The sequence below is a fragment of the Cinclus cinclus genome, chromosome 2 (genome assembly GCF_963662255.1).
Source record: "Cinclus cinclus chromosome 2, bCinCin1.1, whole genome shotgun sequence".
Classification (NCBI taxonomy): domain Eukaryota; kingdom Metazoa; phylum Chordata; class Aves; order Passeriformes; family Cinclidae; genus Cinclus; species Cinclus cinclus.
In genome coordinates this window covers 96,434,956-96,447,514 of record NC_085047.1, presented here as the reverse complement: position 1 = coordinate 96,447,514, position 12,559 = coordinate 96,434,956, and the positions used below count along the sequence as shown (strand labels likewise).

The 12,559-nt window shown below is 39.3% G+C and overlaps 1 protein-coding gene across 1 annotated transcript in view; it reads left to right on the top strand.

Annotated features, from left to right (window-relative positions):
* Nucleotides 1-2,513, top strand: part of PUDP (pseudouridine 5'-phosphatase) — a 62,980-nt gene extending 60,467 nt beyond the window's left edge. Inside the window, exon 4 of the mRNA XM_062515096.1 lies at nt 2,337-2,513. Coding sequence (XP_062371080.1) covers nt 2,337-2,513 — 177 coding nt within the window. The remainder of the gene's footprint in view (nt 1-2,336) is intronic.
* Nucleotides 2,514-12,559: the final 10,046 nt, after the last annotated feature.

Sequence of the window (12,559 nt, the reverse complement as noted above, 5' to 3'; positions counted from 1 at the left end):
TCTCTAAATTTAGTGTGTGGGTGGTCCAGGACAGTGAAGAGTTTATAACATCTCTATGTATTAATAAATCCATTTTGTGTGTGAACCTCTGTAAGCCTTTCATCATCCATTAAAATTGTGACTGCTGTTGACAATAAGTTTCAGTAGAAAGAAAGACTTCAGGAAGACCTAGTACATTTATTTCCTGTAACATGCAAGACACTGTAATTATGGGTCATTTGCCTGGTTTCTTTGGTAATTAAGAATTTTAATTGTGTCTAGTTCCTGGGAATTAGTTAAGCTTTTCGTTATGCATATTGCCTTCTGTAATCATCGGCTCCTCTTGTACAGTAAGCTTAGTGACGTCGTGGAAGTCAATTAGGTCTTTCAAGGCAGAGCAGTGAAGTACATTCTTTTGTATGAGCTGGATCAGAAAAGGTTTCTGAAAGGTCTTGATAATACTCTTCTCTGCAACATTTAACCTTATTCTTCAAGAAGCAAAGCCTGTCAGAGTTTCATTTATTATCATCAGAGTGCTTAAGGTCATGAACTAAGCTATTGTTAAGAACAAAACCTATAGGCAGAGCCATGCTTCCATTCTAATAGCAATTGTACAAAGCTTTCCAGGATCAGCTGGTTGCATATTTGTAGTTAGTAATAGTGATAATGATCAATATTTGAAGGTATCACATTGTTCAAACTGGAATGCAGTGACTGTTTGAAGGAAATGGGCACAAAAGAGATTGGTGTGATTCCTTTGGCTCCCTAAAAATCATTAATTAAGTTTTACTTCATTACATCCAAGGTAGAAAGCACCTTTTACTTTTCTCCTTTCAACTCCAAGTTGTTGCTGATAGGTTGAAAGGCAAAAATCAATATTTTAAAAAGAATGGATGTCAGGAGAAGGTTCTTTCATTTTTTTCCCTTCCACAGTCCCTGATAGATGGGTAGATATAGGACAGACATTTATTACATCTTGAAAAAATTATTTTTCTTTGAATGTAGTAAAGCTTTTGCAAGTTTCAACTTGGTTCCCTTCAAGCACAGCCAGAACAAACACTGCACATCCTTTATGTTCTGCAGTGAAATAGTCGTGTGTTTGAGAACCTGAAAGGTGTAGTATGATACTGTATGCTCATAGAATCACAGAATATTCTTAGCTGGAAAAGACACACAAGGATCATCAAAGTCCAACTCCTGACCCTGCACAGGCCAGCCTCAGGAATCGCACCATGTACCTGAGATCATTGATTAGTAGATGTGAGGAAAATTGTCCTAACCATCCCAATATCTGTTTTCAATTACTAAAATTACTTATGACAGTGATTTTGGCATTAGTAGTAGTAGCAGTGCTAATAATATTGATAATAAATGCAGCATGAACTGCAGAAGTGTTGGAAACCACGCGTCAGTATAGGTCAGGGTTTTTGAGGTCCTTGGATGCCAAAAGTTGCTTTGGGTTATTCATGACCAAATTCAAACTGAATTTGCAGGTCATGGACAGGAAGGGGCAGGAAGAAATGCTTCATTATCTAAATTCTGGAATGAGCTCCAGAAACATTATCTTTCATTATATAAAATTTCAGACCATATGATTTTTATATGTTTGTCTTCTTTGTTTATTATTCAATATTTTGGCATTAAATTACAAAATCCACATAAATAATCTGTGATTGTTTTCAACAACTTTGCTTCCAAACTGCAATCTGGAATGATTTGTGACTATTGTAAGGCATGGAAGTTCTACCTAACTAAATTCTCTTTTCTTTAAATACATTCTTCCAATATAATTGCTTGTTTTCTTTCTCATGATTGCTTCAGAAGAATTAAGCTAATAGAGTATGACTTTGACAGCACTCTTCTGATAAGTGGTGTCTGTTTTCACTGATCCAGAGTCTTACTGTTGACCTATGTAGTTTAGTGTTCCCCATACCTTGTGTATGTTGGAAATGCCATTCCTGTGAGTGAAAACACTGCTTTTACCATTTTGCAGGCTGTAAAGATGGTTCAGAGAAGTTAAATTGCCTGCTTATAAAGGTATTTAGGCACTTGCTTAATTTTACTTTAAGCTTGTGATTAAACAGCTCCCTATAAAAGCACTTGGGAACATCTGGATAACCAGTTTCTGGGATTTAAGTAAATGCATTGATGTTTTTTTAATTGAAATTAATTAAAGGTTAATTACCATGCAGATGTTCAAACTGAGAGGTTTGCTCTTGTTGTTATTAGGGGTGTCTAAGCCAAGACTGAAATTTAGTTTTCCTACTAAGTTTTATTCAGGATCATTCTCTCTTTTCAAACAAGCTATTCATAGTAACATTATAATTATTTTTTCCCCTCACCTTCTTGTTTCTCAGTGTCTTGTGTTTGAAGATTCACCACAGGGAGTCAAAGGAGCCCTGGCAGCAGGAATGCAAGTAGTTATGATTCCAGATGAAAAATTAAATCCAGATCTTAAAAAGGAGGCAACACTGCTGCTGAAGTCCATGGAAGATTTCCAACCAGAACTGTTTGGTTTACCAGCATATGATTGATGTCTTATGCCCGTGAACATGTTCTTGACTGGAGATTTAAAAGTTAAAGTTAAATTTAAATTAAAAGTTAAAATTAAAAGTTAAATGAAATTTTATTTTGGTTTTATTATCATCTTTTTCTCAAAACTAGAGCACAAAAATCCTGTTAACACTCAGTCTCTTACACATTACCTTTCATAAATTGTCTGGAATGTTTATGATTTGTCCTTTTGATAAATGCTAAGTTAAAGCAGCATCTTTCTGTTAAGTGAATCCAGCCTTGTTCTATTCCCATCATAATGTTTTTTGGGAATATTATGAAACTATTTAGACAATTTATTGTAACTGCATTGGAAGCTTCTTGTTCTGTTTCCACTTGAATTACTGTTTATATCATAATCAGAAATCTGTTCTGGATTGCCTTTTATCCCATTAAAATGTTTTTGACACTGTTATTGCTATCAGTATGTTCATCCTTTTCCTCATCTCACTGATGCCTTGGCCTGGCTACCTAGAACAGAGGGTATACAAAATTAAGCTAATAAAATGGGTGTTTATTAAATGCTTTCAATAGATACACCTTGAGCAGTCAGAGGCCTTCCAGAGCCTACACCCAAGATGGACAATGGTCATGAGTTTTTCAGACAGATAAAAGTTTGGTCTATTTGCATATCAGAGGTTAACTGTCCAATTACAGCCTCAGGTAATGAAGTCATATTCCCCCAGCTCACTCTCCCCCCTCCAATTCACTTTTGTTTATACTTTTCAGGGCCTGTGGCTGTAGGGTGTCCTTGGGTTAATTCCAGAGGAATTGTTTTGTCTGACCACACTCTGAAGACATTAGTTAACACTTTATATGAAGTTTAGTTATGCACTAATGCAGCACAGGATTTGAAAAATATAAATGCTAAAGTCTTAAGGTATCACCATACTTGCCCATCTAGTCCACTTGTATTGTGTTGTCTTTTTTCTTCTTCTCCCCACTTTCCCCAGCTTTCTGTGGTTTTTTTTCATTTTCTTCTTAGAGATTGAATGAGATTATTTCCAGACATCCCTTATAACCTCCATTATTTTGTAATTCTGTTATCTTTTCTGATATTTTGATCACCTGCTAAGAGCTATACAAGGTTATATGATCTTAGAATTTAGCCAACGTGCTTTGCATCTTATTTCATTAATTTCCTTCTATCCTTCTTATAGTCCATGTGTCATGTAGCCTTCTCTTTCATTTTATGAAATAAGTGTGTCCTGTCTCTGTGCTTCAATTCTGATGAAATTATGACCCTAACTCCTTTATCCAAATAGCTTTCTGTAGGCTCTCCTTAATTTCCGTTCTTACCCTGTCCTTGAGCCCTTGTTTTTCACCATTTTTTCTACAGAGAGTTTTTTAAACTATGCATTTTTAAAGGGCAGAAATTGCAGATTTGGTTTAGCTAAATACTTAAAATGTATTTTTCTGGTTACCATAATTTCCATTAAATGTTTATGTTGTTGGCTGTCATTCTTCCTTCTGTCTCTTTCTGGTATTTTGTCAGTACAAGAATAAGGGCCTCTTAATAAAATACTGGATACATAACACAGGTTTTGGTGGAGTCCACAATTACATGTATGTCATGATGGAAGCAATGACTTTTACCTTGTCTGAAAGGTAAGTATATATACTAAGGCTATAGTATTTATGTAGCTTTATGACAGATTTATAAAATTAATTATTGTATTCAGCACTTAAGTCCCTACATTTCTAATGAGTATCCATGAGTATCCTGAAATATGTCAAATCAGATAATTTCCTTGTGTAAGGCTGCCCTGAGCTCGGGTTTTTTTAATATGTTTATACATGATCTTCCTTAGAAAAATATTTTCTAGGCATTCCTGGTGTTTAACTGTTTTAGATTTAAGGGTGTTTTGTCAGGGACAGAAATTAATGAATTATAGACCCTTCAGTATTCACAGTGAATTTCCATAGATTTTCTTCCTTCTGTAGTCATAAAAATCCTCAAATGTTTACCTTTTATGTAGACTGTTACTATTTTGTTTTATAGTAGTCCATTTATGCTTCAAGAAATTAAAGACATTTTATTCTATACAGTCATTTGAATATGACCAAGATTATACCAGAATCTTTTTATACGTATTGTATAATTCTTTGGAGGTAAATGCTTTCCATTCTTAGGATCTGTAGGCATTTTTTCAAAAAAGAGTAAATATACATTCAGCGTAAGTGTTCTTTATATTATGTTGTTTCTTTTGGCCATGGATATTGCAGTCATAACTATTTCTGTAGTGACAACAACCTGCCTCATCAAACCTGAACTCCGTTTCTGGTCTTCCCAGACAAGATAACAGAACTATTGCTGTATAATTCCTCTTTTGACTTATGCTACATAGCACAAAGTTTTACTGTAGAGCAATAATTCTGAGCTTTCAAGTGTAAAATAGCTGCCTGTTGGGATCCCCCTTGTTCATAATTACTGAATTCCAACAAGGAAGTTACTATGTAGAAGAAGCTTTAATAACCTGTAATTAGTAACTTTTTCAGAGTTTTGCATGTATTTAATTTAACTGGTGAGTTTTTCAAAAAAAATGAGAAGTGTGATGTCTCATTTCTATTTTACTTTGAAGGAATTGTCATCAAAGTAATGAATTTTGTTTTTAAAAATGTAGATGCAATAAATATATCACTGAGAAAATCAGAATTACTTCATCGTGACCACCATGGTAAGGTCAGCATAGTTCTAATTTAATAGCCTTGTCTGTATGAAAATTAATGATCAGAAAAATGCCTCTAAACTCATCAGCAAATCCTATCACATACAATTATTTTTCTATTTATTTAGTATCCCACCTGACAGTTTTCAGTGAAATTATGGCCCCAAAGTGAAGTCTGTGAACCTGAGCCATATACCATAACCATCCCATCATTCTGGTAAAATTTCTTCCATGTCCTTTTCACCTTGTTGTTCATGAACTTCCTGGTCCTGTGCATTCAACTGTTACTAAAGTAATTTTGACTGTTGTTTTTAGCTTTTCTCTTGACTGAATGAGAAATATAAACAGCACACAAAATTAAATCCTTCTAAAGTAGCCCTGAAAATCCTGTCATCTCTATTATATGCAAGGGAGATATTCATGTCTGCAGTAGATGACTGTAGACTGCCTGATTAACCATGTACCAAGTATCAACATATGTTTGTATATATTTCTTTACCCAGTTTTTGGTTGGATTTGTGGCTCTGTAGCTCGATCATCTCAACAACATCTGTTCAGAAAAGAAAAAAAGGATTAAAAACTTGGATCCCCTCCCTTCCTTCCATCTGCTGCTTTCCAGATGAAGTCCTGTTCTGACTGAACTGAAAAAAAATCCATACCAGATCCTGGCTACAGATCATGAGAACATGTGAGCAATCAGGACATTTGAATGCTCCATCTGTGTTTTTATGATGAGGACTGTTAAAAACTAATCTAAAAAATCTATCCTCTAACTCAGCAAGCAGACTTCAATCCCAGTAAATAGTTAACACATACTTAATTTATTTTTATTAAGCAAAGATGAAATACCAGCTTAATTTTAAGGATACATTTAATTTTGTTTGGCTTAATATAGAATATGTGCTTCAGACATATCCTGAGAAGGGTTCCACCCTCCAGAAAATAAAGGCAAAAATTAATGACCAAGTTTTTACCATTGAAAAATAGGATCAGCACAACAAGATCGAGTTAAATTCAGTCATGAAAATAAATATAAATATAAATATAAATATAAATATAAATATAAATATAAATATAAATATAAGTATAAGTATAAATATAAATATAAATAAATATATTTAAAAAGACAAGTTTGTGATGTACAAACTATTGTACTAGAACTTAAACTCCATTGTACCTCACAAGTGGATTAGAGTTTACATTTTGCTGGAACTTCAATGGGATTAATTTTGGTAGAATTTCCAGATTGCAAAGATGAGGTTTCATTGAATATATTCAAATAAAAATTCATTGCCTCAGAACAGGATTAATTTTAAAATGCACTCTGACTTCTGTGAAGCTTGGCATTTGCCTTCTACAAATAAAGATCAGAAAAAGCTCAGATATTCATTCCTCATTTGGATTAGATGTGTTTCTAAAGACTGCTGTAGTAAACTGAAGAAACCTCTGCCCAGAATCACTCATGTTGCATATATTCCAAAAAATGTCTTCAGTAGAATCCAACATAGAAAAAAAAAATTTTCATAGTAAGAAAAAACACAATTATTTTCTACTACTTTAAAATTCATATGTACCTTTAACAAATAGAGAATTATATCTTTAACAAATGGAGAATAAAGCTTGAAATTTGCTGCTTTCTTGCTAACTCTAGATACTGGTTATCCATATCAAAATCTGCTTTAATTTTTAAAATTTGGTTAAATTTAGATACCAAAAACACTCGCTAGACAGTAAATTCCACAATTCTACGGGCCACATGAAAAATCTGTTACTAATTATTTGATATTAGAATAATGTTAAACAACAAAAATATAGCAACCCCTTTTTCTCGAATTAATTTTTTTCCATGCATTTGTTCTGGATTTAACCAGTTTGTATCTTCACTGAATTACTGTGTTTGGGCACTAAGAAGGTAGGACTGTATTTTATTTTTTTTTTTTTGGTCAAACTAATGAAAATAAATGGAAATAGTGGAAAGGAAGAAAAGGATGTGGCCTGTGTGCAAGTCTGACGGAGAATGGAGATTGACTGTGGACTATCGTGCATTGAATGAAGTGACTCCACCACTGAGCGCTGCCGTGCCGGACATGCTGGAACTCCAGTACGAGCTGGAGTCCAAGGCAGCAAAGTGGTACGCCACCATTGACATTGCCAATGCATTTTTCTCCATTCCTCTGGCAGCAGAGTGCAGGCCTCAGTTTGCTTTCACCTGGAGGGGCGTGCAGTACACCTGGAACCGACTGCCCCAGGGGTGGAAACACAGCCCCACCATCTGCCATGGACTGATCCAGGCTGCACTGGAAAAGGGTGAAGCTCCAGAACATCTGCAATACATTGATGACATCATTGTGTGGGGGAACACAGCAATGGAAGTATTTGAGAAAGGAGAAAAGATCATCCAGATTCTGCTGGGAGCCAGTTTTGCCATCAAGAGGAGCAAAGTCAAAGGTCCTGCCCAAGAGATCCAGTTCCTGGGAGTAAAGTGGCAAGACGGGCGGCGCCAAATCCCCACTGAGGTCATCAATAAGATCACCGCAATGTCTCCACCAACCAACAAGAAGGAAACACAAGCTTTCCTAGGTGCCATAGGCTTTTGGAGAATGCACATTCCTGAGTACAGCCAGATCGTGAGCCCTCTCTACCTGGTCACCCGGAAGAAGAACGAATTCCACTGGGGCCCTGAGCAGCAGCAAGCCTTTGCCCAGATCAAGCAGGAGATCGCTCATGCTGTAGCCCTCGGCCCAGTCAGGACGGGACCAGAGGTGAAGAATGTGCTCTACTCTGCAGCTGGGAACAAGGGCTTGTCCTGGAGCCTTTGGCAGAAGGTACCTGGTGAGACCCGAGGCCGACCTCTGGGATTCTGGAGCCGAAGTTACAGAGGGTCTGAAGCCAACTACACCCCAACAGAGAAGGAGATCTTGGCTGCTTATGAAGGAGTTCAAGCTGCCTCAGAGGTGATTGGCACAGAAGCACAGCTCCTCCTGGCACCCCGACAACCAGTGCTGGGGTGGATGTTTAAAGGGAAGGTCCCCTCTACCCACCACGCCACCGATGTCACATGGAGCAAGTGGATTGCCCTAAGCACACAGCGCACCCGTATCGGAAACCCAAATCGCCCTGGGATTTTGGAAATAATTACAAACTAGCCAGAAGGTGAAAATTTTGGTCTTGCCAATGAAGAGGAGCAAGAACAAGTGACCCGGGCTGATGAAGCTCCACCATACAACCAACTGCCAGCAGATGAAACTCACTACGCTCTTTTCACTGACGGTTCCTGTCGCATCGTGGGGATGAACCGGAAGTGGAAAGCAGCCGTATGGAGCCCCACACGACAGGTTGCACAAGCTACTGAAGGAGAAGGTGGATCAAGTCAACTTGCTGAACTCAAAGCCGTTCAGCTGGCCCTGGACATTGCTGAAAGAGAGAAGTGGCCAAAGCTCTACCTTTGCACTGATTCATGGATGGTAGCCAATGCTCTGTGGGCCTGGCTGGAAAGATGGAAAAAAGCTAACTGGCAACGTAGGGGAAAACCAATCTGGGCTGCTGATGAGTGGAAAGACATTGCCAGTCAGGTAGAGAAGCTACCCTTAAAGGTCCATCATGTAGATGCCCATGTCCCCAAGAGTCGGGCTAATGAGGAGCACCAACACAATGAGCAAGTAGATCAGGCTGCAAGGATAGAGGTGTCACAGATAGACTTAGACTGGCAACACAAGGGAGAGTTGTTCCTGGCTCGATGGGCCCACGATGCCTCAGGTCACCAAGGCAGAGATGCTACCTATAAGTGGGCACGAGACCGAGGGGTGGATCTCACCATGGACAGTATTTCCCAGGTTATCCATGACTGTGAGACGTGTGCTGCCATCAAGCAAGCCAAGTGAGTGAAGCCCCTCTGGTATGGGGGGCAGTGGTCCAAATATAAGTATGGGGAGGCCTGGCAGATTGACTACATCACACTGCCTCAGACACGCCAAGGCAAGCGCTACGTGCTGAGCATGGTGGAAGCCACCACTGGATGGTTGGAGACCTACCCTGTGCCTCATGCCACTGCCCACAACACCATCCTGGGCCTGGAAAAACAAGTCCTTTGGAGACATGGTACCCCTGAGAGAATTGAGTCAGACAATGGGACTCATTTCAAGAACAGCCTCATAAGCACCTGGGCCAGAGAACACGGCATCGAGTGGGTGTACCACATTCCTTATCACACACCAGCGGCTGGGAAAGTGGAACGGTGCAATGGACTGCTTAAAACCACCTTGAAGGCACTGGGTGGGGGGACTTTCAAAAACTGGGAGATTAATCTACCAAAGGCCACATGGTTAGTGAACACCCGAGGTTCCACTAATCGAGCAGGCCCTGCCCAGTCTGAGCCCTTGAGAACACCAGATGGAGATAAGGTTCCAGTGGTGCATATGAGAGGTATGCTAGGAAAACCTGTTTGGGTGAACTCTGCCTCCAGCCAAGACAATCCAATTCGTGGGGCGGTTTTCACTCAAGGACCAGGTTGTACCTGGTGGGTGATGCAAAGGGATGGAAAGACCAGATGCATACCCCAAGGAGACCTTGTTTTAGGGTGAACTACCTACACTACTGTGCCTGTATCTGTAACTATATGGATGTCTATAATTTGAAGATTTTAATTTGATTTAGCATGATGGTAGGGGAAAATTCGGGGTGGATAATGTTGGGGGTTGGTTCTTTCCCTTTTCCCTCTGTGGAATTTTCCCCATTGTCATGCTAAGATACCTGTTGACTGGGCCCTGGTGACAAGGGGGAGGGAAACCCCTCGATATCCAAACATCCAGAAGAGGAAGTGGAAAGCGGGGGCTCTGCCCATTTCCCCCGGAAAATGCTAAGTTCGGACGAGAAGGACAATCACTGCCTCAGCCCCATCCCTGCCATCCCAGCGTCGGGACCCATCCTCACTGCTGTCGGACCCTGCCCTGCTCCCTTCTCGCTGTGAACTACCACCATCCAGCACTCTGCTGACCATCAGCACCCACACCGTGAGCGGAGGGCTCTCTCCATCTCTCTCTCTCCCCCTGGGACAGCTCTGCCATCACCCCCAGCCCTCCTGCAGCTCTGCGGGACCCGCCCGCCCCCAGCACCGGGAACTGCAGCTCAGGGAAAATGGGCCTGCAGCCAAAAAACACTGGGACTGAGTTACTGTTCTGTTTGTGGGTAATTTCATAGCTGTTGTTGTTCTTGTTTGTCTTGTTAGATATACTAGTAACAAACTGTTATTCCTATCCCCACATCTTTGCCTGAGAGCTCCCTTAATTCCAAAATTATAATAATTTGTGGGGAGGAGGGATCACATTTTTCAATTCAAAGGGAGGCTTCTGCCTTTCTTAGCAAATACCTGTCTTTCAAACTAGGACAAGCAACCCCTTTTCTCCAATTATTTTTTTTCCATGCATTTGTTCCTGATTTAACCAGTTTGTATCTTCACTGAATATACTGTGTTTTGGCACTAAGAAGATTGGACTGGTTTATTTTTTTTTGTCAAACTAATGGAAATAAATGGAAATAGTGGAAAGGAAGAAAAGGAGTTCTCTCAGAACTCTTCTCTTTCCCAAGGGAAACATGATTTGATCAACACTTTATGTTAACTTTCCCTGTGGCCAACAAGTCTAAATTGTGGATCTAGTTATCTTATTATGATGAAGGACAGAATACGGCTCAAGGACTCAAACTAAAGTTTGAGAACTCTTCCAGAGTTCCAGAGTTCTCAAACTTCCAGAACTTCTAAGAGCCAAGGAAGCCAACTCAGGTGGGAGGGCTCATTGCATGCGCCAGTGGCTGTGTTTACACCAGGTAGTTCAGTGTAAAAAAAATACATGTATGTACTAGAGGACAGGAGGCAGAATAAGAAAGCCTGTTGGTCTCTCCTACTCTTCAGATCTTTCATTTATGAGTTCTAAGCCATCATATTCAAAATGTTAGGTGCTGATTCACTCTGGTAATTAAAACAAGCTTTAGCAGAGAGAACATTCCAGCTCTTGCTTCTCTCTTTGTGGCTCTTTCCCCAGTATATCTGCAATATGGAACTGGAACATTAAATAAGACATTAACAAGATCCTTGTTAAGAGCCAAAGTTCCTGTGATTCCAAAAGTAGCAGAGAGGACATTATTTAGTGGAGAAGAACAGAATGGTAGAACATGTTGGAGACCCATGTTATAAACCATCTAGGACCTAGCATCCCAATGAAATTAAAGAAGAGAAACAGTAAAGTCTTCCATTTGTCCTTAAAAAAACTAAAAGTAGCAATTATGATGGGAAAATTTTTCTGCCTTAACTGGAGCAAAACTCAAAAACACAGTGCAAAAGCACTCTTATGTAATACAGGTTTCTACAAATAAGAGTCAGCCCCTATGTCGACTAGGGCAATTTGACCATAGAAGGGGATATTGATTTTGACTGCATTTCATCCATGCTATTATGGTTACTTGAGCAAAGTGTATTATGGGGGTGTTACTGACTACTCTTTGACAGACAACTTTTCCTCATTTAGAGAACTTCTGAAGTTGGATAACCAAGGTTAATTAAATTTCCTGTAAATTTGACAAAGCAGTTTCCACTGTATCATCTCGATGTCTTGCTGGTAATTGAATTGATTACTTCTACATACATGCGTAGAGTGTGGGCAATATGTCTAATAGTAACAGTATCCAATCCAAATCACTGTATGGCTGCAGGTAAAACTGCTATCTTACACTCCAGTGTGATAAAATGAAAAACATAATGACTTTCAAACTAGAGGTCCTTTGTCCAGATAACCATCTTACCTATTGTGAAAAGGAGATCACACGGATCTGCAACTGATAGAAAAAATACACTTGCCACCAGCTCCTCACAAAATGATGCAGCTTGTTTGAGGAAGTATGTAAATATGGTATTTCTACAAAACAGTTTAATTCCCAATGACTTTTTTTCCAAAGGCAGTGTAGGTAGAAACATGTAGGGAGAAGAGGAAGATACACACAGATCAATCTTTCTGAGCCTCCTCTGATTGTCTGCCTGAAACCATGAAAATGGGATAGTTGTTCCAGCTGTTAACCAAACAAATTCAGAAATGCTGAAGTTTTTTCTCTGCTCGTAGTTTTTTCTATTGCACATAAACTTTAGAGGTTAAAAAAAAAAAGAAGTGAAATGCAGTTAGGCTTAAGTTGCAGAAAAATCTCTGTACACTTTGCCAGAAATGTATAGAAGTGATTTTGTGACATACCAGAGCAGCCACTATTCTCAGTGGCTGTCTCAGCTGCTGCTTCTCATGCTCCTGAGTTAATCAGCTGAGACATGGTCAAGCACTGGACCATGGTAATTGCGCTGAAGAAAGAGAAGCTAAGTGCTA